The sequence below is a fragment of the Drosophila biarmipes genome, chromosome 2R (genome assembly GCF_025231255.1).
Source record: "Drosophila biarmipes strain raj3 chromosome 2R, RU_DBia_V1.1, whole genome shotgun sequence".
NCBI classification, from domain to species: Eukaryota; Metazoa; Arthropoda; class Insecta; order Diptera; family Drosophilidae; genus Drosophila; species Drosophila biarmipes.
The window spans coordinates 3,031,882-3,052,649 of NC_066615.1; the positions used below are offsets into that span (position 1 = coordinate 3,031,882).

The 20,768-nt window shown below is 42.6% G+C and overlaps 6 protein-coding genes across 9 annotated transcripts; 3 read left to right on the top strand and 3 right to left on the bottom strand.

The window, feature by feature from the left end:
- The first annotated feature begins 28 nt into the window (after positions 1-28).
- Positions 29-1,193, top strand: LOC108029754 (modular serine protease). Of its 4 annotated transcripts, none has more exons than XM_050887092.1 (3): positions 29-861; positions 905-951; positions 1,012-1,193. In XM_050887092.1, exons 1-3 carry the CDS (start codon positions 111-113, stop codon positions 1,105-1,107), a joined length of 894 nt encoding a protein of 297 aa, XP_050743049.1. In that variant the 5' UTR covers positions 29-110; the 3' UTR covers positions 1,108-1,193. The 4 variants fall into 4 exon arrangements, with proteins under 4 accessions (XP_050743049.1, XP_043947801.1, XP_050743046.1 ...); XM_044091866.2 differs by having other exon boundaries at positions 32-861; positions 926-951; XM_050887089.1 differs by having other exon boundaries at positions 32-861; positions 905-1,193.
- A 163-nt stretch (positions 1,194-1,356) lies between these two features.
- LOC108029741 (probable enoyl-CoA hydratase, mitochondrial) lies at positions 1,357-2,780 on the top strand. Its single transcript, XM_017102231.3, has 4 exons — positions 1,357-1,469; positions 1,538-1,656; positions 1,833-2,554; positions 2,611-2,780. Exons 2-4 carry the CDS (start codon positions 1,560-1,562, stop codon positions 2,674-2,676), a joined length of 885 nt encoding a protein of 294 aa, XP_016957720.1. The 5' UTR covers positions 1,357-1,469; positions 1,538-1,559; the 3' UTR covers positions 2,677-2,780.
- Positions 2,781-4,724: 1,944 nt separating this feature from the next.
- Positions 4,725-9,025, bottom strand: LOC108029328 (uncharacterized). Its single transcript, XM_017101523.3, has 2 exons — positions 8,776-9,025; positions 4,725-7,269 (listed from the first exon to the last, which is right to left on the bottom strand). Exon 2 carries the CDS (start codon positions 5,804-5,806, stop codon positions 5,243-5,245), a length of 564 nt encoding a protein of 187 aa, XP_016957012.2. The 5' UTR covers positions 5,807-7,269; positions 8,776-9,025; the 3' UTR covers positions 4,725-5,242.
- A 5-nt stretch (positions 9,026-9,030) lies between these two features.
- Positions 9,031-13,868, top strand: LOC108029692 (synaptogyrin). The gene is made up of 5 exons (XM_017102153.3): positions 9,031-9,692; positions 11,415-11,646; positions 11,706-11,845; positions 11,908-12,079; positions 12,404-13,868. Exons 1-5 carry the CDS (start codon positions 9,564-9,566, stop codon positions 12,454-12,456), a joined length of 726 nt encoding a protein of 241 aa, XP_016957642.1. The 5' UTR covers positions 9,031-9,563; the 3' UTR covers positions 12,457-13,868.
- A 266-nt stretch (positions 13,869-14,134) lies between these two features.
- Positions 14,135-15,549, bottom strand: LOC108029329 (uncharacterized). Its single transcript, XM_044091886.2, has 4 exons — positions 15,309-15,549; positions 14,974-15,252; positions 14,643-14,918; positions 14,135-14,587 (listed from the first exon to the last, which is right to left on the bottom strand). Exons 1-4 carry the CDS (start codon positions 15,522-15,524, stop codon positions 14,375-14,377), a joined length of 984 nt encoding a protein of 327 aa, XP_043947821.1. The 5' UTR covers positions 15,525-15,549; the 3' UTR covers positions 14,135-14,374.
- A 301-nt stretch (positions 15,550-15,850) lies between these two features.
- LOC108029378 (procathepsin L) lies at positions 15,851-20,325 on the bottom strand. Its single transcript, XM_017101605.3, has 3 exons — positions 20,251-20,325; positions 18,998-19,326; positions 15,851-16,759 (listed from the first exon to the last, which is right to left on the bottom strand). The coding sequence occupies exons 2-3, from the start codon at positions 19,324-19,326 to the stop codon at positions 16,027-16,029; spliced, it is 1,062 nt and encodes a 353-aa protein (XP_016957094.1). The 5' UTR covers positions 20,251-20,325; the 3' UTR covers positions 15,851-16,026.
- Between the last annotated feature and the right edge of the window lie 443 nt (positions 20,326-20,768).

Here is a 20,768-nt window from a genome sequence, read left to right on the forward strand (position 1 = left end):
GCTTCTCAGAAAAGCCCATGACAGAACTTTACACTGCTCTCGGCAAACAGGTTTTGATTGGACAGCTCCCGTAGTAACCGTAGCAGTCATTTGATCGAAACCCATTCGAAATGATCGTTGCACATCGGAAGCTATACCTGCAGCTCGTGATTCTCTTCGTGGCGTTCGCCATTTCCTCTGGATCTCCGAATGCGTCGAGCTGCGGTCATCGATGCGGAGGAGGCGACTGCGTCCAACTGGACCAGCTCTGCGACGGCACCGCCAACTGTTTCGATGCCTCCGATGAGACTGTCACCCTGTGCGAAAAGGCCTGGTGCCCGGGATATGGATTCCGCTGCAGCTATGGAGCTTGCATAGCGAACACAGCGATCTGCGACGGCGTGCGAGACTGTGTGGACGGATCTGATGAGGAGGGATGGCTGTGCCGGGCCCAGATGCAGCAGGCCAATTGCGACCACTGGGAAATGTACTGCTCCTCCGGCCAGTGCATGCCCTACTCAAAGCTGTGCGATGGCAACCGGGATTGCCGGGACGGAGATGATGAGCTGGTGTCCCTTTGCGAAGGTGTCGTCCACCCAACCACTGTCCGATCAACTACTGTGACCACGGAAAGCGATGTAATTGAGACGACTCCCACAGTGAAAACACACAATCGTATTGAAGGGATTGGAGAGTGCGTGGTTCCACAGTTGCCAAACGTGATAGTTAAGCATTCCACCGATGCGATCCTACCTGCAGGATCCAGCGTAGCCAATGGTACTCGTATATACTACGATTGCCCCGCTGAGCACTCACTTAAGGGAGAGGACCAGAACATTTGTGAAGATTCCTTGTGGGTTAAGAAGTTTTCATACTGTGAAAGTGAGTTTGATCATCAAATAACTTCTATGTTTTCCTTCAATAGTTTCGTGTAACCTTTTTTCAGCACCCGAAGCCTCTATCTTCAGCCTGGTAATATCCGTTTTCTCGTTCCTTATCGTTGTCTTGATATTTCTGATTTGGAGGATTCAGCGGGAAAATGGCGAGAGAAGGCAACGCGAGGAGCACATTTGGCTGGTGGAGAGGAGTAGTACGCATCCAAGAGAACCTGACATGTCAAAGGTCTAAGGATATTACAACGATTGAATTGCAACCGCTTCAGTGCTGAAACGCTGTTGAAAGTCACTTCGGAGTAAAGCTCTTAAAACTTAAAATCACTGTTTAAAGTATTAAAAATGTTTGATATGGGATCAAGCAGGGTTACAAAATTTCTTAAGACATAATGCTGATATACCTTACTTTAGGGTATATTATAGGTCTTATGCCTTTTTTAGAATAAACAAAATGTGACATTTTTTTAAAACAGCAACGAATTGAATCCACTTGTTGCTGCTGCTGAACGGTGACTGGAAACCGTGGCATTTTAGAGAAAAAGGCACGCGTTCACACTTTCCCCTCCGTGCGCCAATATTGCTCCAGAGTTTCGAAGCGTAAGTACCCAGCACCCAAGTTGCTCCACACTAGATGCCCTCGATTAGATAAGGATTTGCACTTGCAGCCGGCTAAGAGTCCCCTTGAGAATGGCCAACATTGCTAAGATCTTCGCCTCCCGTGCGCAGGGTGTCTTGCAGGCAGCCGCCCGTCAGCCACAGGTGGCAACCCGTTTCAGCAGCTCCTGTAAGTATTTGCAAAATTCCATGGAGATCAAAGTCCACGTGGTCAGTGGCCAGCTACACCCTCAGCTGGAATACAAAGATATCGAGTGTCGGTTTCTGCCTAGATCTTGGTACTTTTCCAGCCAAACATTCGTTGCGTAACGATAACGATCACCTCACAACGCCGCCTCTTTTCAGCCACCACCAACTGGGAGTACATCAAGACCGAAGTGGCCGGCGAGGGCAAGAACGTGGCTGTGATCACTCTAAACCGTCCCAAGGCCTTGAATGCTCTCTGCAATGGCCTAATGAAGGAGCTGTCCACCGCACTTCAGCAGTTTGGCAAGGATCAGAGCATCGCCGCCATCGTTTTGACGGGCAGCGAAAAGGCCTTTGCCGCTGGAGCCGATATCAAGGAGATGGTGGGCAACACCTACTCGCAGTGCATCCAGGGAAATTTCCTGAACGACTGGACCGAGGTGGCCCGCACTCAGAAGCCTATTATTGCTGCCGTGAATGGCTACGCCTTGGGCGGTGGTTGTGAGCTAGCCATGATGTGCGACATCATCTATGCCGGGGACAAGGCCAAGTTTGGCCAGCCGGAGATCGCCCTAGGCACCATTCCCGGAGCCGGAGGCACCCAGCGTCTGACCCGCGTCGTTGGCAAGTCGAAGGCCATGGAAATGTGCCTAACTGGCAACATGATTGGCGCCCAAGAGGCGGAGAAGCTTGGACTGGCCAGTAAGGTGGTGCCCGCCGACCAGCTTATCGTTGAGGCCGTAAAGCTGGGAGAGAAGATCGGCACCCACTCGAATCTGATCGTGCAGCTGTGCAAGGAAGCCGTAAACACGGCCTACGAGACCACTCTCCAGGAAGGCCTTAAGTTCGAGCGTCGCACTTTCCATGCCACGTTCTCAACAGTGAGTCAATAATATAGCTTTGATTTACCCTACTTGATCCGTCTGATTTCCTGTAGGCCGATCGCAAGGAGGGCATGACCGCCTTCGCCGAGAAGCGCCCGGCCAAGTTCACCAACGAATAGACCAGATGGTAGTCCGACCCCTCCCAACCAGCATTGCATTTATATCCTTGTAACAAAATCTGTTGTTTGTACGCAATTTAAACTTTAATCGTGATAATTTGAAATTACCAAGGTACGATAATTTGTCAGAACAATATGTGGCTGCTAGCTCGGCTGTCAAGTGGTAATCCATGTCAATAAATATGGTTTATCCACTTGCGAGTCGGACTGCAAGCTACATTGTTTTGCTCCTAATCAAAACAAAATAAGTGCATGGGTGAATTCGACGGCAGGATGGCGTGAACCCTCTTTTTGGTGTGTCTGATAGAAAGATTGCTGCGGAGGATGGGGCGCCACACAATAATAACTCGACAATCTGCTCCAGTTGCTATAACTGCCACATGACGGACTTCTGGTAGGTCTGGATGACTTCTTTGGTTGGGGTACATCGTTACTCCTGATTTTTGATGGTCGTGAAGAACAAGAGGATGGAAAGCTGAGCTGATTTTCGACATAATCGGGGTTTTTGCAGGCCGGCTTGAGTGGGTTCTGAGGCTATTCTTTTTTGATTTAGTCTGCCACAATACTGTTGAACTCGAGTTTTCTTTACTTCGCTTGGGCCAAAACTTCGGATCGCTTGTTCCCTGCACACGCTGAGTTCTGACCTGATCCCTAAAAGTAATTTTTCTGTCCGAAAAAAAATCTGAGTGATTGCATAATTTAACATGCCTATCCCCCTGCGAATTCATTTTACAAGAAGATGGAATGTTTTTTTTCCCACACAAGGGAGTTCTCTTCGGATGTGTCTTGTGTTCGTTTCCTAGTGTGTCCTGGACTGTAGGGCTTTTGCTTCCTGCCATGTAAACAAGACGGGTAGGTGTCATGCAAATCAGAGCTCCCGGATCTGCTGCAGGAACACCTTTTCTGACTTCGATCTGGATAGCTTTGGCCGAGATTGGGTGGTTGTAGCACCCCGCAACTGCGCTGACTTTCGGTCTCCTTTAGTCTGCGATTCGCCTGGACTCGATTTTTACTGTCTGAAAACATCTGCTGCCGGTAACACTTGTACACCCACAAACGACGCTTTTCCGCCTCCCGAATGTCCGGATCGACGGCGAACCACAGATAGCAGTAAGGCGGAGGAATTGGACGAATTATCTCCAGTTTTTCTGAGCGGCAAACAAATCCTTTGTATCCGATGTATTTGCCGCAGTATTTGTTTCGAAATCCTTTACCTTACAGTGATCTTGATCTGTACTGTTGTTCAAATCCTTCTCTTTGGGAGAACCAATGTTGGCTTTAGTTTGAGTGCACCTCCTCTTTCTAATACGTCCATTTTGCTAACCGCTGACCTTGAATGGCTTTGTTCCTTGAATGGCCTTGAAGAAAGGACGATTCTCGTACTCGATGCAGCGCGGGTCTTGACTTCTTAGGCTGTCAGTTTTAGCGGGACATATGAATTGGTTGCAGGGTCTTGCCAACCATTTAAAGAGGTCAATAGGTCAAGGACAATGCTTAATCTTTACCATGGGTGTAGCATGGGTGAAATGTGACCTAGATAAAGTGGGTTTTGAAGGACAGCTGAACGCGAAACTGTTTAGAGACTTGGAGACCAGTGACACAGGTGGCTCTTGAACTACCCTCGGCGTAACTAAGCCTGGATTGCTGACGTAAATCCTATGAAGTCTGGTTCCTTCCAGCTGCCTGTCCTTTGGCTGCAGATTGCCCTTATCATCAACTCTTTCCGCTGTGCTTTCGGCATAAGAAATGTCTTACGGGCACACGAAACCAAATGCAAAAGTATTGTTTGCAAGGCTTTCTCTCGACTGTGGATCGTCGGGTATCCAGGTACAACTCCGCCGCCTTGTCAACCATATCGAAGAACTTCAGTCCACGCCTGGCTATACTTGGCGGCTCTCCTAACTCCAGCTGGTCTGGAAGATCGTGGTGAAGGGTGGAGCATTTCGAGCAATGCAGACAGGGGTACCCACAGGTCAAGAAGTCGTAGTAGGGAGTGCAGGTATTCTATAGGTTCACTTTTTTTGTATTCAGAGCCCATAAAATATTCATAGCGATGACGAAATTTTGTTCTGTTTAAACTAAAATTAAAATAAAAGTGTTTTGCATGGGTTCGAATGGTCTTGTCGAGCTATGGCTTCAAACTTCAAATTTAGCGACCACGAGCTGAAATGCGTTCTGCGTATACTATTAAAGTTCATTGCTTTTTACATCAAATCAAAGTAGGATTGGTGAATTCCTAATGAAAAAGAGTGATATTAGCAGTGAACGAATGAAAACATTTAAATAATAGATTTTAACCAAGCCTCAGAGGCAGCCGCTACGCTTTTTTTTCCAAGGTATACCACGAACGTTTTGTTCGGAAGGAGATTCTGTATTCTCCGATTGATGAGGGCTAGTTTGTCCTCTCCACAACCTTTCAGAGCATAGACGCATTATTATCTGCTTCAAAAAATCCATTGGTGAGTCAAACTCCTCGGGGCACGCCTGGAAATACTTGTTGGAGATCCCTTCTTGGGATCTTCCCTTGAAAGATTTACAGGGTCTTCGGGCACCCTCAAAACTTCACTCAAGGCTTCCCTCGCGGTTTCACCTTTTCCTCAAAGTGTGATCTTTTCGTCGGCTGTATATTACGAAGCCTATGAATGTTCTCCGTCACAAAATCCCGTTCGGGTTTCGGGGGTCGAAAGTCCTTGCGTATGCCCACCTTCTTCATCAGCTCCTGGATGCGTCCCTGTACAAAGGCCCGCTCCTCAGCGTAAAGAGTCTGTCGCCACTGTTCCCGCAAGTCCAGATCTCTGAGTGCCAGGCTCTCCCGGGTCTTGACCTCGTCGCGCACCGACCCCAAGGTGCTATTCTTTATGTCATCTTGCACATCGTGGTTCTCCGGAAAAGTGTCAAACAAGTTTTTGTCTGTATCCGTGGCTGCGAAGCTCTTGTTTTCCTCCCTCTTTCGTCTCGGTAGCACAGACAGGACCATATCCGTTGTGCTTATTACAGATCCGAAAGTTCGCTGGCTTTTATCCGATGAAGTTACACTTGGTGTCTTCTGATAAAGAAAACTTTTCTCGCTAGACATGTAGGAAATCGGATTCTTTAAGTTCATTTGGTGAATTATTTTCCGATCTGGCATGGATTTTTGTTTGCCGATTTGTCTTAAGCGAAAACTGATCGAAGTCACTGTATGAACTAGATCGAAATTTGAGTGCTTGAGACCTGGCAGTCCTTTCCTGGCGTTTTACTTCCTGGAAGGCGAAATTCCTTGGCCGACACAATACGACGACAATAAGACGTCTTGACCCTTATTTGGTACTGGGTTTAGTTCGCTAGATGAGTCTTTAAGAGCTTTACTTAGCAGCACTTATTCGGTAGTTGCTTGCCAATGCCCGCTTCAGTTCTGGCATTAAGGTTTGATCGCCTTTCAGCATTTCGTGGAATTGTTTTGTCTGACGCCTTCTGGTAATAGTAATACTGGTATGGCTGTAGGGTTCGGAGGCACGAATGCCGTAATTTGGATCTAGCTTATTTTTTAGTTGAGACATTTTAGTTCTCCTCTTCTGCTTTATCTTGGCACCCAATTGAGTTCGGCTTTTTAGTGCTGGAATGCGTTCTGACATTTCAACACAGTTGCCTTTTTTTAGATCTTTAAAGGTCCTATTTCCGGTGCTTTGCCAGTTCCTGATCTTTTCCCTGATTCCCCACGAAAATTTGGGTCGGACATTGGTAGATTTTCTTCCACTTTGTTTACTAATCGCTTTATTTTCTTTCGGTAATGTAATTTTTAAGCGTTGAGAAGACTTAAGAAGCGGATTAAGCTTGGAAAACTTGACGGCCTTACCCATAAGCATATCATTAAAAAGATCTGTGTGCTGAATCGATTTTACGTTGGGCCTGGAAACCTCCAATTTGTGCATGCTCTTCAAAACAGAATGCAAGGCGGGCCCCACAGCAGCAGTCCTTTCAAGCAATGGGCCGAAATGTTGTGAGCCCCTTTGAGCCTCCCTGCTCCTTTCCTGCCCTTTGCTCCTCTGGTAAATGCCAAAGGAAGTGTGCACTCGTTTGATCAGCTTTAAGTCCTTGCTAGTTAGTCTTTCTTTGGAAACTTGCTTAAGCAACGAATGGTCGAAATATTCAGAAGACGTTATTTTATTTTTTTTGACGAGGGTCAGAAGTCACTGCTTTTAAGGGGCTGCAATATGGGTTGTCCTTCTTTTGGCTTTTACGAACGGTCTGAGCCTTGTTTAACATAACATTTTTTTTTTAACTTGTTCAGTGACTCACGTTTCTTGTTTAGATTCTGCATCAAAATATTCTGCTTTTCTAATTCTTGAGCCTTAGCATATTTCTAGAGCATTTTTTCATGTTTTTTCGCCAGCTAGGTTTAATTTTATTAACGGGTATGTGAGCTTGGGCGCGGAGAGCTAGGGATCTTTCGGATGCTACAGTGAATGCAATGTTCGAACGGGCCATGTTTTTAGCCGAAACAGAACGCTTTTCTGGTTTTCCTGATTTGCGATGACATCAAATTTGATAGACATCCTTTTCACCCATTTTGTTTGCCTTTCGTCCGTTAGAAGTCAATTGATTTTGTAGGCTCTACGAAATAAAGCTTAAAGTCAGAAGAATAGCCTAGAAGCTACAAGAAACACATAACAAAGAGGTCGCGATAGTACAACAAGCCTTGGCTTTGTCCCCTTAAACGCGGCTCTTATTACGCAACATCATATAGAAAATTTCGACATAGTTTGTATTTGCCCCCGGATTCTTGTGTGAAAGTCGTCACCACTGTGTCAGCATCAAAGTTGGAACTCTATGCACTAGCTCTGATTTTTACCAAACATAAAAAAATAACGCCAAAAAAAGTGTTTTCACGATTTTTCATTGAAAAATGGGAGTTAAAGTGGGCGTGGTACCCTACAGACTAGCGCTGTCCCAGGACCTTGATAATCTGCATGCCAAATCCCAACATTCTAGCTTTCATAGCTTCCGAGATCTCAGCGTTCATACGGACGGACAGGCAGACAGAGAGACATGGCTAGATCGACTCGGCTAGTGATCTTGATCAAGAATGTATATACTTTATGGGGTCGGAAACGGTCCCTTTTACCTGTATTTACTTTCTACGAGTAACGTACATATAACCACCAACTTGTTTGTCTTTCGAAAGCAAAACGAAAAAAAATTAAACTTAAACCCGGAGCCCGGCTTTAAGGGTCCGAAGAGTCCTTTGATTCACCCAGAGTTTAGATATAGATTACTTTTTTTCGCAAGTTGGTTACGCGAAGTTTGTTACGCGAACATGCCCCGCCCACGAACCGCCCAAAACTGTTACTCCTAGAATTGGAATGCGCTGTCGATTGACCTAGAAATCACTGTACTCGTAATAGTAAATTTGAACGCTGATATCCCGGAAACCATCAAAAATAGCAAAGATATTTTATGTTTAGATTCCTTAGCTTTATACGCAGCGCTTCTTCTAATGCACACGAGCGGCTCAAAACAGTGCCGACCTCAGTTTTATGGCAGAAAAAAATGTTAACTGAGATATATTTGTCTCGTCAGTATCTATCGATTGACCTAAACAAGTTTTCTAGAAATTAGTATTATTAACACAATTATTAACTGAAATAAATATATGTCATATCAATTGACCAAAAAAAGCTTGGGAGGCCCACTCTATGCTGCTACGTATATCTCCATCCCCCTTGTTCTCCTTTCAGCTTAGTAAAGGGCATCTAAAAGCCTAGGCACTCCACCGCAGCGCTCTTCCTTGTTTTAGATGCCTTTTAATGAGATTTGTTTTCAGTCGCATTACTTTTTTCAATCCCAATGAAAAATTAGCCACCAACTATTTTTATTTTTAATGAAATGAGTAAAGCGTCACAAAATTAGTTAACTTGTCACAACAACAGCCAAAATTACCACTATCAACGACTATACCCTGATGAAACATACTTGCCCTGTGCAGGAGGCCCAGGAATCTGTATGCCAAGTCTGACTCTTCTAGATTTTATAGTTTCCGAGACGTCAGCGTTCTCACGGACGGACGGACGGACGGACGGACTACGTGCGTTGATAACTGATTTGTTCTTAAGTTGGTACCTGCTTATATTCCAGGTCAGTGGTTTTCGATGATAGTAGCAGTGAGCGTAGTTGACTCGTCTGACTCGTGTATTCATGCCACTTTTCTGGTTCGCTTTGCAGTAATTTTCCATCTTCCTTCGAATCTCACCGCATGAATTTAGCTTGCGCTTGCAGCAACAGGGCGCAGACATAGTAGAGATTTGGAACGCAAATATCCACAAATTGAACAATTAGTTGTAGCTTCCCGAAATGTACGTCGCAATTTGAACTAAAAAGCAAGGCTGGCCACACTGACTGCGCCCTACAGCACGCTGTAAACGGCGACTTAACAGAGACGTTAGAGCGCGGTTCCATTCTGGCCGCGCCACATGTGCATTTGTACATTTGGCAGAGTCCTGCGCGCTGACAGTCGAAGTTGCGTTGAGAGCGAGGCTGGCAAAAAGTAAAAGTGAAAATCAGGCCCTTGAAATTTCTTCATCAATTATGGACTGATTGACTCGGGCGAGTACAGTGATTTGCTTGCAGCGCGGTTAGCGGAAAGCGAATTTGAAAGGCAGTGACAAAATTATACTTTTCCCTTCGTGCCGTAATCCACATTGCGAAGCACTCGAGCGCACCCACCCACACCACGCTCGGTATATACACACAGTTGTGGGTGAGCCGCCCCCACTTTGCCCTTGGCCCCACGGACAGAGGAAGCGTTCGATTTTTCACAACAGCCAGTAAAAAGGCCAGCGGAGGAACCCCGACAGCCACGAGAGCCCCGAAACACCCAGAACCGCGAGACCCGGAGACCCATTATCGCCATGGACATGCTCAACCAGATACTCAGCATCAATAACGGTGGCGCCTACGGGGGCGGGAAGGCTGGTGGCGCCTTTGACCCACTCACGTTCGCAATGAAGCCCCAAGTTGTCATCAGGGCCCTCTGCTGGGTAAGTTCCGACAAGCGCCGTCCTGGGAATCGCTGGGATTTGTGGACGCACACGCCACTCAAACGACCCGATTGTCCCTCTGTTTACACAAAGCAGAGTTCTTGAAGTACTGGGGTCCTTCTTTCCCATACCACTTTGATACTTTACCTTAAGTTAATTTATTAAAACACCTGGGTTTTTATTTCTAAGAAGAATATACATTTTTAAAGTCATAAGCGCAGTGAATGAAACGATACCCACCCCGAAATATATGTATTCTTGATCAGCATCAATAGTGGGGTCGCTCTATGCGATCCGTCTGCCTGCCCGGCTCCCATATAAATAATCGGAAAAATAACTATAGCATCGGTGTTTATAAACTTAGGAAGACAATCATTAACGAAGCATAAATAAAATAACGAAGCTGTAATAATTGTCCGATTATTTATACGATCGTTCTTATGTCACCTATATAATAAAGTCGTCCTTCGGTTTAAGTTTATTCGAAATTCTTAAACTAAAAAAATGATATCTTCAAGGGTGGAGGTAATTTTATATAAAACCACCGAAATTTAATTTGTTTACATATTTTTAAATATATTTTTATCATTCCTAAGGGAATGACATTTTTGATATTTCTGTGATTATTTTTATTTCATGAAAGTCGGAAAGCTGTGTACATACTTTGATCCCACAGGAACGACCTGTAGGTATTATAAAAAAAAAAAACAAAATAATAGAAACAAAAACAAAATAATAAATAATATAAACAAAATAAGTGAAAAAAATCTATTTTTTTGTAAAATGATGATGGTGAATTATGTTTTATAAAAGATATATGAAAAACATTTTTTATAATATTTAATCTAAACAATGTTGCATAAACCGTACGTGTGTTTCGGAGTCTTAGCAAACCGTGAATGTCACCACATAAACGCAGTTGGACTCAAATATTTGATTTGTTTACCCGCGCTGCGCAGGGGCGCTGGGTACTTGCGTCGATAAAGGGAGTACTGCAGTGTTCAGCTGCAAAGCGACCGTAGAAACTCTCACGTCCATGTCGTAAGGTGCCCGTGCAACTGACCAGGACTTAGGACTTTATTTTAAAGCCGATTTGATGTGCGTCACCGTCGAAGTGAAGAGCGCTGCCGAAGGGCGCCAGTTCCCTGTTCGCTTTCCATTTGTGTATACGTAATATTTAGCCCCTCTGTTGACCAAGGACTCTCCGATTGCAGAGCCTTTTCCTCCCTCCTAGCCCAACAAACTAATCTTGGCCTTCATTCCGCAAATTGGGTCACAAACAAAAGTAGGTGTCTGCCCCGATGTCTGTGCACTTGAACTTTTGGTTTGTTGCGCCTGCTTAAAAAAATCAATAGTGGAGTGTGAGTTCTATAGCAGCACAATATTAAAATCTATCTTCAGACCCCACATCTAAATGTACCAATTTTATTAGTTGCCCCTTGAGTCCTTAAACACTTGATCGTAGATTAATTTGATAAATATATATATATATATAAACTGAAAGAAAGCGTGTTGAATAAAATAAGCGAATCTTAATTTGAAGAAAACATTAAGAACGTAAGAGGGTGTTTACCATTACGAACATATAACATTTAAAACGGGTCAACTATTTTTTGTAGTGGCACACTCAGACATAACATGCTTCGCTCTTTTTTTCTGCCCATAACCGTAGCACTATAAGATAATGTATGACCTCACTCATAAGTTCTCTTGACTGTCCAGCTCTTCTCGGTCGTGGTCTTCGGCTGCATATCCTCGGAGGGATGGACGGAGAAGGATGGCAAGGAGTACTGCCTATACAATGGCGATGGCATGGCCTGCAAGTACGGCAACATGGTGGGCGTTTTCGGGTTCCTGGCCTCCATGGGATTCATGGGTGGCGAGTTCCTTTTCGAGCGGATGTCGTCGGTAAAGAGCAGAAAGCGTTACGTCATGGCTGACATGGGATTCTCGGGTATACTCATTACATGCTTTTGACTTACGCCGAACTCCAATGACACTCCTTCATTGCAGCCGCCTGGACCTTTATGTACTTCGTGGCCTTCCTCTACTTGTGGTCTCAATGGAGCTCGTCGCCCCCGCCGCCACTGGGTATCGGAGCTGGCAGCATGAAAACCGCCATTTGGTTCTGCCTCTTCTCAATTGTTAGCTGGGTGGGTAGATAATAGTCATTGTTCTGCAATTTGTTTTCTCCATTTACGACTCCGTTTCCTAGGCCCTATGTGCTCTGATGGCCTATAAGCGTTTTCTGATCGGCGCCGGTGATGAATTCACTTCGGCCTTCGAAACGGACCCGGCCAACGTGGTTCATCAACAAGCATACGGTTACTCAATGGATAACGACAATGACCAGTATAGCGCCTCTCCATTTGGCCAGCCCCAACAGGGTAAGTCCATAGCTAAAGGGAGAAGTAGGGGGAGGCGTTCCAGCTCAGTTTGGTCAGTTGTAATCTCATTTTTGAAATATAATTTTATGAATCGAGTGATTATTTGGCAATGGTCCTTGCCTTTTCCAGTATAGTTTAAAGTATGGTTTCATGCTGTCCTTTTCGGTCTTCTCACAGATAGGAACTTCAACATCCATTCTTAAATGTAATGTAGTGCATATTGATTTATCCAACTAAAACCGAAAGAAGTTATCAATCCGCAGATACTTATTTTTAGTCTTTTAGACTCGCCCCTCTCATAATTTCAATTTAAACTTTCCACAGGTGGTATGGAGCAGCAGCCATCCGGAATGGAGTACCAGCAGCCCACCTACTAAGCAATTTTCAAACTTGCTCCTCCGTTGTCCGCACATACTCACTTCGACTTTTGTAGTGCAACTGGCAAAGGTTTACACGACTAAACAGCTACACACAAGTTGGCTTTACCATATACACCGATGTCAAACATATAACAAGAGTAACCGAAACAATAACAGTTGAATCAAGCAGCAGCAAACCAGAAATCCACGCATTGGATTCAATCTCCCAATCCACGCTTTAGCTACCGGGAGAGTCAGGGGATATATCCGACATCGGATATGTCGCAGTAGTTCGAATAACTCGTAAGCTAGCCCCTTAAGCTGAGTGTGCCGTTTTTGTAGTGGGAATTTGTTGCAATATATTATACAGATATACAACTAATTATATATCCCATATGTATACATGCTACCCGTGCTTTCAACGTTGTTAGTTATTTAGTGTTTACGTGTACGTGTATGACTTTGATTTGTGCCAGGCCCTGGTCCCCCAATGATCAGCTTGTTAACGATGGCAATAGCCTGCAACAGAGGGAAACACGATGTTTTTTTAGATAAATTTACACGCGTGCAGTGCAAATAGTTGAAAACGAAGCAATTTGGCCACAGGAGGGACGGACAAACCACTGCTCAAACCACATATCCAATATCCATCTGGAAAACCCCACAATAGACCTTCGGCCAGGGTCAACGCTTGGTTAGATGAGCAGCAACAGCAACCACTACAATAAACGCCAAACAATATGTAACTCGTAAGTCATAGGAGACCTTTAAACCAGGAAGTTTTTCGAAGGGAATCAGCATTCGGGAAATTGCTGCAAGAAAAGTTATGGTTCGCAAGCACGCTGAAATTGTTATGGGACTTGTTCAAGGCTTACTGAGCCCATATATTAACAGAACATTGTATAGTAACTATAAACACCCAAACAAATAAAAATTTACTTATGTGTACAATACCCATCATGCATTGCAAGGGGGAGATCTCAACTGACAGGAAATGTAGACGAGATAGCCCTTCGATATACTCAAATATCAATGAATGTAAACATATTGATTACATAAATGTTCACTTAGTGCAGCAACTTGCGATAACCTACAAATGTATTTGTTAATTTAAATACTATATACATATATATTATATATATTTACGGATGGTATGTGAGATACGAAGCGCCCTCTTAAATGCAACAAGAAGATAGGGATCTCAGCAAATATACAAGAATAAATTAATCATGTAGAACTCGTGTGCGTTAAAATGGTAGAAAGAAAACTAAATTGACTCATTCAAAAAATAAAGATCGATAAAATTAACCAGCCCTAAATCGGCTAGTACATTTGCGAACACTATTGTAACAGAAAAACTCCTCAAACCTGATTCTCAGCCGTAAACCCTTACTTAACAATAAACACATATTTTTAAAAACCAATACAAATAGTCATGTTTTATCTTTGGTCTACGAACCGGCTTTACTTACTACACAGAGAGACTTCTGACTTGTCATCTGAGTTGAAAATGTTCTTAAAATGAGAACGACATTTTTTGAACTCAAAATGTTCTCTTTGTATTTGAATCAAGTTAAGTTTGTACTTAAAATTGTACAAAAAGAGCTTTGACAAGAGCTTTACCGATGAAGATTTTTTTTGGGTGTAAAATGTTTTTGTCTTGATCCCAAATTCTGATCAAATTAATATCAAAACGTTACCATATTGATTCAAATATATTTTTGAATTAAAGCCAAAATCAGCTCAAAATAAGAACATTTGTGCTTACACGGTTTTTAAGAACGAATGTTCTTAATTCAAGCACAACGTTCATGGTTTTTTCTCTCTGTGTACATGCATATAAATTAAAATATAATTTAAATTCATGAACCCATTCTAACATAAGTTAACATAAACTTCTTCCAGGGCTCCTTATCCAGATTTTGTGTACTTTCTTTTACTCGGAAAATTGTAGAGCAAGACTAGGTCGCTGTTTGTTTTTCCACTCTTCAAAGGTAAGGTCACTCCACTGATTTACACCCTTCTTAAAGGACACGACCCCCAATTCGTATTGGACATTGTGATTCTGAATCGCTTTCCAGTTGTCACAAAAGATTTTTTGGCGTGCCTCTGTTTCAGCGGCATCCTGATATATAGCCCCGAAGTCAATCTGTAATTCACAAAATGTTATTTGAAATCACCATCAGTCGCTTACCATATCTTACCAAGAACTTTTCCCAGGCATACTGGCATTTAATGTTAGTATTGGACGTATCAGTTGCGAAGGGGTTCTTAGAAAACTCTGGAGCAAGACTAGGACGCTGTTTGTTTTTCCACTCTTCAGTAGTAAGATCACTGTACTGATTTATACCCTTCCTAAAGGATTGGATACCCAATTCGTATTGCAAGTTGTGCCCCTGAACCGCTTTCCAGTTGTCGCAAAAGATATCTCGGCGTTTCTCGGTTTCGGCAGCATCGTAATGTTTCGCTCCGAATTCAATCTGCCAATTGCAGGCCGTTCTTGGAAATGCTTTTAATAATGCAACCTTATCTTACCAGAAACTGGTGCCAGGCAGCCCGACAACTAATGTTATCTCTCACATCCTCAGTGGCTTTTGTGTTGATTTCAGTCTGGGAAATGTTCGATTTGATCCCGGGCTGTTGCTTCTCCTTCCACTCTTCAATGGTAAGATCACTCCACTGGTTTATACCCTTCTTAAAACTCTCGAGTCCTGATTCGTATTGCACATTGTGAATATTTTTCCAATTTTTGCAGAAGATGTTCCCTCGCTTCTGTCGCTCGAAATCGTTCTCGTAGTGTACATTAAAATCGATCTAAAGCGAGCTATTTTCTTAAGCGATCCCTTCTGGAATGTGTAATCAAAGCTTACCAGGAACTTTTGCCATGCAGATTGGCAATGATGCCCACCTGATACTGCACTGGTATTTTTAGCTGACTGTTTTGAGATTTCTGCGTCTGTCGATGAGTCAACAACACCTATTCCAGTTGCTGGTGAGGGGATGACTGAAAATGTAGGGAGGCTACGTGCCGCGCCCTGCAATCCCAGGATTAGTGGAACGCCAACCACAATAAAAACTGTGCCCATCTCAAAGACCTTTCTCGTACTGAACTACGGACTGCGACATTTGCAAACTAAGTATGTGAAGTATATGGGTGTCGAGAGAGAAAAGCCAATAAGGCCACTCTCGAGTACCGCCGATCTGGAATGCTCCGCAATGCGCGATCTCTGCCCTGCTTTCTCTTCAAAGCGTTGAAGAGTGTAGACGCAGTTACCTTAGTAGTATGAATACTCATTCAAAGTATACCCTTCCATGAAAATGACGATACTTCTTTGAGACTTGCTTGTGCGAAAACCGCTTTCTTCTTCTTATGAAATTTAATAGGATCTAAGAACTTAAAAAGGAAATCTGCACCTTCCTGCACTGATAAATCTAGCTCGTATATGGAAGTGGTGACACCGGAAGTTTTTATTTATTATTTGAGTTACTAATGGGTTACACGTCGTCACCGCAGCGCTACATACTACAGTAACAAGTTATAAATTCGTGGTTCTCTAAACTATCTATCTAACTGAACAAGCTGTTTGCCTACAGAATGGGGTAACTGCACTCGCTGGCTATTCCGCAGAATCCACCGGCATTACGGATCAGACGCATGAAGCCGCCCTCGCCCCAATTCTGCGAGTACGAGTTCTTTATAATCCAGTAGTCGCGTCCGTTCTCCGATCCGTAGCCGACCACAGTGACCGAATGGTTCACCTCACCCTGGTTGCACTCATCGTCCTCGTAGATTCCGCCGCCGTACTGTTCGAACGAAATGGTGTCCGCGTTCATGGAGCAGGCCAGTGGACCCAGGGTGGCGATCACCTCCTTCATCTTATCCTCATCCCCCGGCGTAATGGTGGCGTAATCTCGGATCTTCACCAGACTCTCCCTGGGCGGACGTCCGGCCGTCTCGTTCTGGCGGCACTGCATCTCCGTCTGCGTGTACGGATACTTGTTGGCCAAGGTAACGCCATGGTCGCGAATATATTCGAAGCCGTACTCCTGGAAGCCACCGTCGCATCCCATATTTCCGTAGTCGTCGGCACAGTCCACCAGATCCTGCTGCGACAGCGAGGCCAGCACACCTGTCCGGCGGAATATGTGACCCTCGAGAGCTCCGGTGGTGGCGAACGACCAGCAGGAACCACATCCTACGCCCTGGAATCCGGGCGGAGTCACTCCTCCCTTCTCGCGCCAATCAAACTTTTCCGGAAGATTGACACTCTCCGGACTCTTCTTGGCCGTCACAAAGTTAATGTGCCCATTTGTGTACCTCCTGCAATACATTTAATTTAACATTAAATAACGTTACAATTTATTAAAAGTTTTTATTATGTGGGGTTTTGATATCGGCCTGTGTAAAGTGTAACTACGTTCAATCAAAATGTAACTATTTAACTAATATAACTAACTAAAACAAGATATCATTTACACTTATACAAAATATTAAAAACTGTGACCGCTGGACAAGTTTTAGAGAGGGCGTGAGACTGGTTGTGGCCACCTGCTGAAATGAACTTCTGCTGCTCAAGAACCTCAAGAAACTGCATTTCAAATCCGTACACTAGCTTTATCGTTTCCTCATACGGACGGAGAGACATAGTTCGATTCGGCTGGTGATGCTAAGAGGCTCTTTGCAAATATTTAAAGTCTATTTGTAACTAGTTTTACCAATAACTGAGATACTTCGCAAACAAAAAAGTTTTACAACGCTGTTTAAGAGAATAACTTAAACCTCCTAGCTTTGTAGAATACTTTTTGTGAATTGGCAAAAATACCGGTTTTTCAAAGGATGGCGAGTTGTAGCTCACAATATACTTAATGCAGCCTATTCATTTACCCCGCAAAATAATGCGTGATATTATAGTTTAAAAAAAAAATATCTAATTCCCTAAATGTGTTATGTGTCACTCGAGACATAGTTAAAATCATAAAAACACAAAGAAAATGTCTTTAAACAACCTTAATAACTACTTCATTTCAAAATTCAAAATATGCAAGCTAGTGGAATTAAAAAAGTCAAATACAACTATTTTAAATAGAAAATTATTATTTTTATAAATTATCTGCAATGGTCAATTTAAATAAAATATACCCTTTTACTTAACTCTATTATAATTAACGTTTTTATTCGATATAAATTTAACAAACCTGAGGGCGAAGTAAAAAACTTGTAGCAATCCCACTTTCATAATACATAAATTCTGACTTTAATTTTTGTGAAGAAATTTGTCGATTGTGTAGTCATACAAAATAAGTTAAAGTTATAAATTTTAATCCTGGTATGTTTATTACTTGTTAGCATGAATATAGTTTTCATTTTAACTATAAAAGTTTTGATTGGCGATTGATGAATACAATCAAAAAAATACAGTTGGCAAATAATAAAATTATTGCTAAATGAATTTCCAAAAGAAACAGGTAAAACCACATTAATTATGGGATCGTTAATTTTCTAAGTTATTTTCAACATTATTTAGCTTTTGTTTATTTCTAAAAAGCTGTAACTGATTTTGTTTACTCTTTGGTATTTGCTAAGGGCAAGCCCAAAAGCAGAATTTTTCACACAACTAGTTTATCATAAACATATTATCAAACGGATAGCCTCAGACAGACATACATATATGTTCAGAGGTGGGTGATAATTTGTGCACAGGGTATACTGACATGTTGGTCGAATCCACCCAAACAATAATATAATTTGCTCAACCCATCGGGTCGTCAAATAGGCCCACAAAATAGTTACTCTCACGTAATGCGTAGATTCAGGGGTTACTTTTGAACTGTGCAACTTAAAACAGGTGTGACTTTCCCTTGGCTTTCATCTAAGTTTTCTTTACTTTAAAGAGTCTGACATAGTGCAATATCCGTTAAATCTAGTGATCAATTAATAACACATTACAGACAATTAAAATTGTTGCACTCTTACATGGAAGATACTAGGTTTTGCTACTGTTTTTCATAGTACAATAACAAAATACACACATCGTGCGATTATTAGCATAATAATAAATAATAATATTTTTAATCAATAAAGCTTACCTAAATATAGGAAATGGTTACTGCAAACTAGAACTGCCGTACAAACCAGAAAAAAATTCCATGTATCTAATATTTCATTATGTAAGTTTTTTTCAGATATATAACTTATTCATTAATTAGGCAAACGATCAAATACTTTTTATTCGCCAATGTCATATACACACATCAAAATATATGCATATTCAAAAACATATCAGAATTGAACAAGTTTTTTAAAAATATTTATAGTTTTGAAAAATAGTTTTCTGTATCCAGGAAATCGTTTTCAATATTAAAAACTTATTTCCTTTAAAAGTTGTAAAAAATACACTAAGATGTAGTATAATTACGCTTAAAATTATCTTAAAGATAAATTAAATTTATGAAAGCACACATGGAGTTTTAATACTATTTTGTGTAGTTCAATATGGCTAAATAGGACCTGGAAATGTTCTGTGAGCACCCCAGCCTGACTAAGTTAGCTGCTACTTACTCGCCGAATTCGGAGACCTTAGATCCCAGCAGGGTGCCAATCTCCTTCCTGGTCATGTCAGCCAATGGGTTGACTCCCAGGCGGAATCCGGCCACTCCGTTGTCGGCATTCTTGTTGCTCAGCGTGATCAGCGACATCTTGGCCGCAAAGATACTCTCGCGAAAAACCCGCTCCTCATCGGAGTACACCTTGCCCGTTTGGCGGAGGTAGTCGTCGAAGTTTTGGACATCGCAGAGCTTTGGGAAAGGTTGCAGCCGCTGCAATGACACAGCACCCAGCATGGCCATTCCCAGCGCCAAATGCAGCCACATCGGTGAGCACATCCGCATCTGGAAGGAGGAAAACAGAAAGAGTGGAAAGTGTTAAGTAACCACTTGGCCAACACACGGTTACCCCATCCGTCCACCCCCTTGCTCCCACATCTGTCAACTTTGATCACAGGCAAATTCAACCGGTCCATTCACCTCGAGTCGAACTCGCCAGCTGGGAGATTGTGGAATATCTAATAACTCTGTTACTCTCTAAGGGAAACCACGCCATTAATGTTAATTTATGGACATAGCATAACCAGCGATACTCCTAACGAAATACACAAAATACACATTAATCTATTTGAGAGTCGTAAATATTTTAATATTACCTAATTTCCGACATTGAACCATCCAAAGCAAAACGAGTATGTTGATAGAGGGAAATTTCAAGTGCATAAACAATTAAAAACACTTATTAATTTCTTATCCTTTAGCTAGCATGTATTCGAAGAAAGTAAAGCACTTAATTACTTGTATTTGGTATACATCAATTGTACATGGAAACATGGGTTCCTACATTTTTGCCAGCCTAATGATCCATTTTAGTCATAATTAATAACTGATTATATAACTGATTTTGTGTGCAACAGTTTTGATGAATGAGCTCATTTGCATATGCCTAACATTGGTGTAACCATTGGATTCGGTCGACAAATTTATTATTTCGTGTAGCCTCCATTTTTATTTCTTTGGCCAAGATCGGCCTAGCCGAGGGCCGTATTAGGCAGCCGCAGACCAAAATTTCACTTTGTATACCGAATAACCGATCACATGCCGGGTCGGTGAAAGGTGATGGATTCCCCCAATAAGTCCCGATTTCTATTCAAATGTATGTTTTAATTGCGATGTCAGTTCTCTTGTCCGTTCATGTGCCTTCCATGAATGGGACGCAGAAACCGAAAACACACACTACACAATATGTTGAAAGCCCGGCTCAATCACCTTTTATAGGTATCTGAAATTTGTGTCTTTCGCGTTTACAGATCTGGGCGAAGATGGCGCAGACACGACGACCGGCGAGGTTATAAGCTGCGCTCGAGGCGCACACCTCGGTTTTATAGGGTCCACAGAGCCAGCTGTCGGACATCTGACCGAAACCAGATGAACCCCAGTACGCTAAACATTTGGAAAACCGAAAAGCATATTCGTCTTCATTTCCACTGGCTATGTGGTTTATGGGCCTATACTGTCTTAGTTTTGTGCGTGTTTAGTAATTGTCTATTGGTCAATACGATGGTGGCAAAACCAACATTTATTAACTCATTTGAAACAAAAGGAAAAAGTCAAACAAGCTGTTATGTATCGAACTGCAGGAAAGGCAATTATTAATATAATTGATTTAATGAGCTTCACGTTTCCCATGACAAGTGAAATTCACAAAATCAATCCTCAAGTGCGACCAAGAGATTTATAACGTTGTGAATTCATTTGCAGTTCAATTAACAGATTTGTGGTCGTCT

What these genes read in the sequence shown, in the direction of transcription:
- LOC108029754 (XM_050887089.1), top strand. Translation starts at nt 111, where the DNA reads ATGATCGTTGCACATCGGAAGCTATACCTGCAGCTCGTGATTCTCTTC. An exon ending in GAAGTTTTCATACTGTGAAA is followed by an intron (nt 862 to 904) that starts GTGAGTTTGATC and finishes TTCCTTCAATAG; the next exon opens with TTTCGTGTAACCTTTTTTCA.
- LOC108029741 (XM_017102231.3), top strand. Translation starts at nt 1,560, where the DNA reads ATGGCCAACATTGCTAAGATCTTCGCCTCCCGTGCGCAGGGTGTCTTG. An exon ending in AACCCGTTTCAGCAGCTCCT is followed by an intron (nt 1,657 to 1,832) that starts GTAAGTATTTGC and finishes GCCTCTTTTCAG; the next exon opens with CCACCACCAACTGGGAGTAC. An exon ending in TCCATGCCACGTTCTCAACA is followed by an intron (nt 2,555 to 2,610) that starts GTGAGTCAATAA and finishes GATTTCCTGTAG; the next exon opens with GCCGATCGCAAGGAGGGCAT.
- LOC108029328 (XM_017101523.3), bottom strand. Translation starts at nt 5,806, where the DNA reads ATGCCAGATCGGAAAATAATTCACCAAATGAACTTAAAGAATCCGATT.
- LOC108029692 (XM_017102153.3), top strand. Translation starts at nt 9,564, where the DNA reads ATGGACATGCTCAACCAGATACTCAGCATCAATAACGGTGGCGCCTAC. An exon ending in TCATCAGGGCCCTCTGCTGG is followed by an intron (nt 9,693 to 11,414) that starts GTAAGTTCCGAC and finishes TTGACTGTCCAG; the next exon opens with CTCTTCTCGGTCGTGGTCTT. An exon ending in ATTTGGCCAGCCCCAACAGG is followed by an intron (nt 12,080 to 12,403) that starts GTAAGTCCATAG and finishes AACTTTCCACAG; the next exon opens with GTGGTATGGAGCAGCAGCCA.
- LOC108029329 (XM_044091886.2), bottom strand. Translation starts at nt 15,524, where the DNA reads ATGGGCACAGTTTTTATTGTGGTTGGCGTTCCACTAATCCTGGGATTG. An exon ending in CTGCATGGCAAAAGTTCCTG is followed by an intron (nt 15,253 to 15,308) that starts GTAAGCTTTGAT and finishes AGCTCGCTTTAG; the next exon opens with ATCGATTTTAATGTACACTA. An exon ending in CTGCCTGGCACCAGTTTCTG is followed by an intron (nt 14,919 to 14,973) that starts GTAAGATAAGGT and finishes TGCAATTGGCAG; the next exon opens with ATTGAATTCGGAGCGAAACA.
- LOC108029378 (XM_017101605.3), bottom strand. Translation starts at nt 19,326, where the DNA reads ATGCGGATGTGCTCACCGATGTGGCTGCATTTGGCGCTGGGAATGGCC. An exon ending in AAGGTCTCCGAATTCGGCGA is followed by an intron (nt 16,760 to 18,997) that starts GTAAGTAGCAGC and finishes AATGTATTGCAG; the next exon opens with GAGGTACACAAATGGGCACA.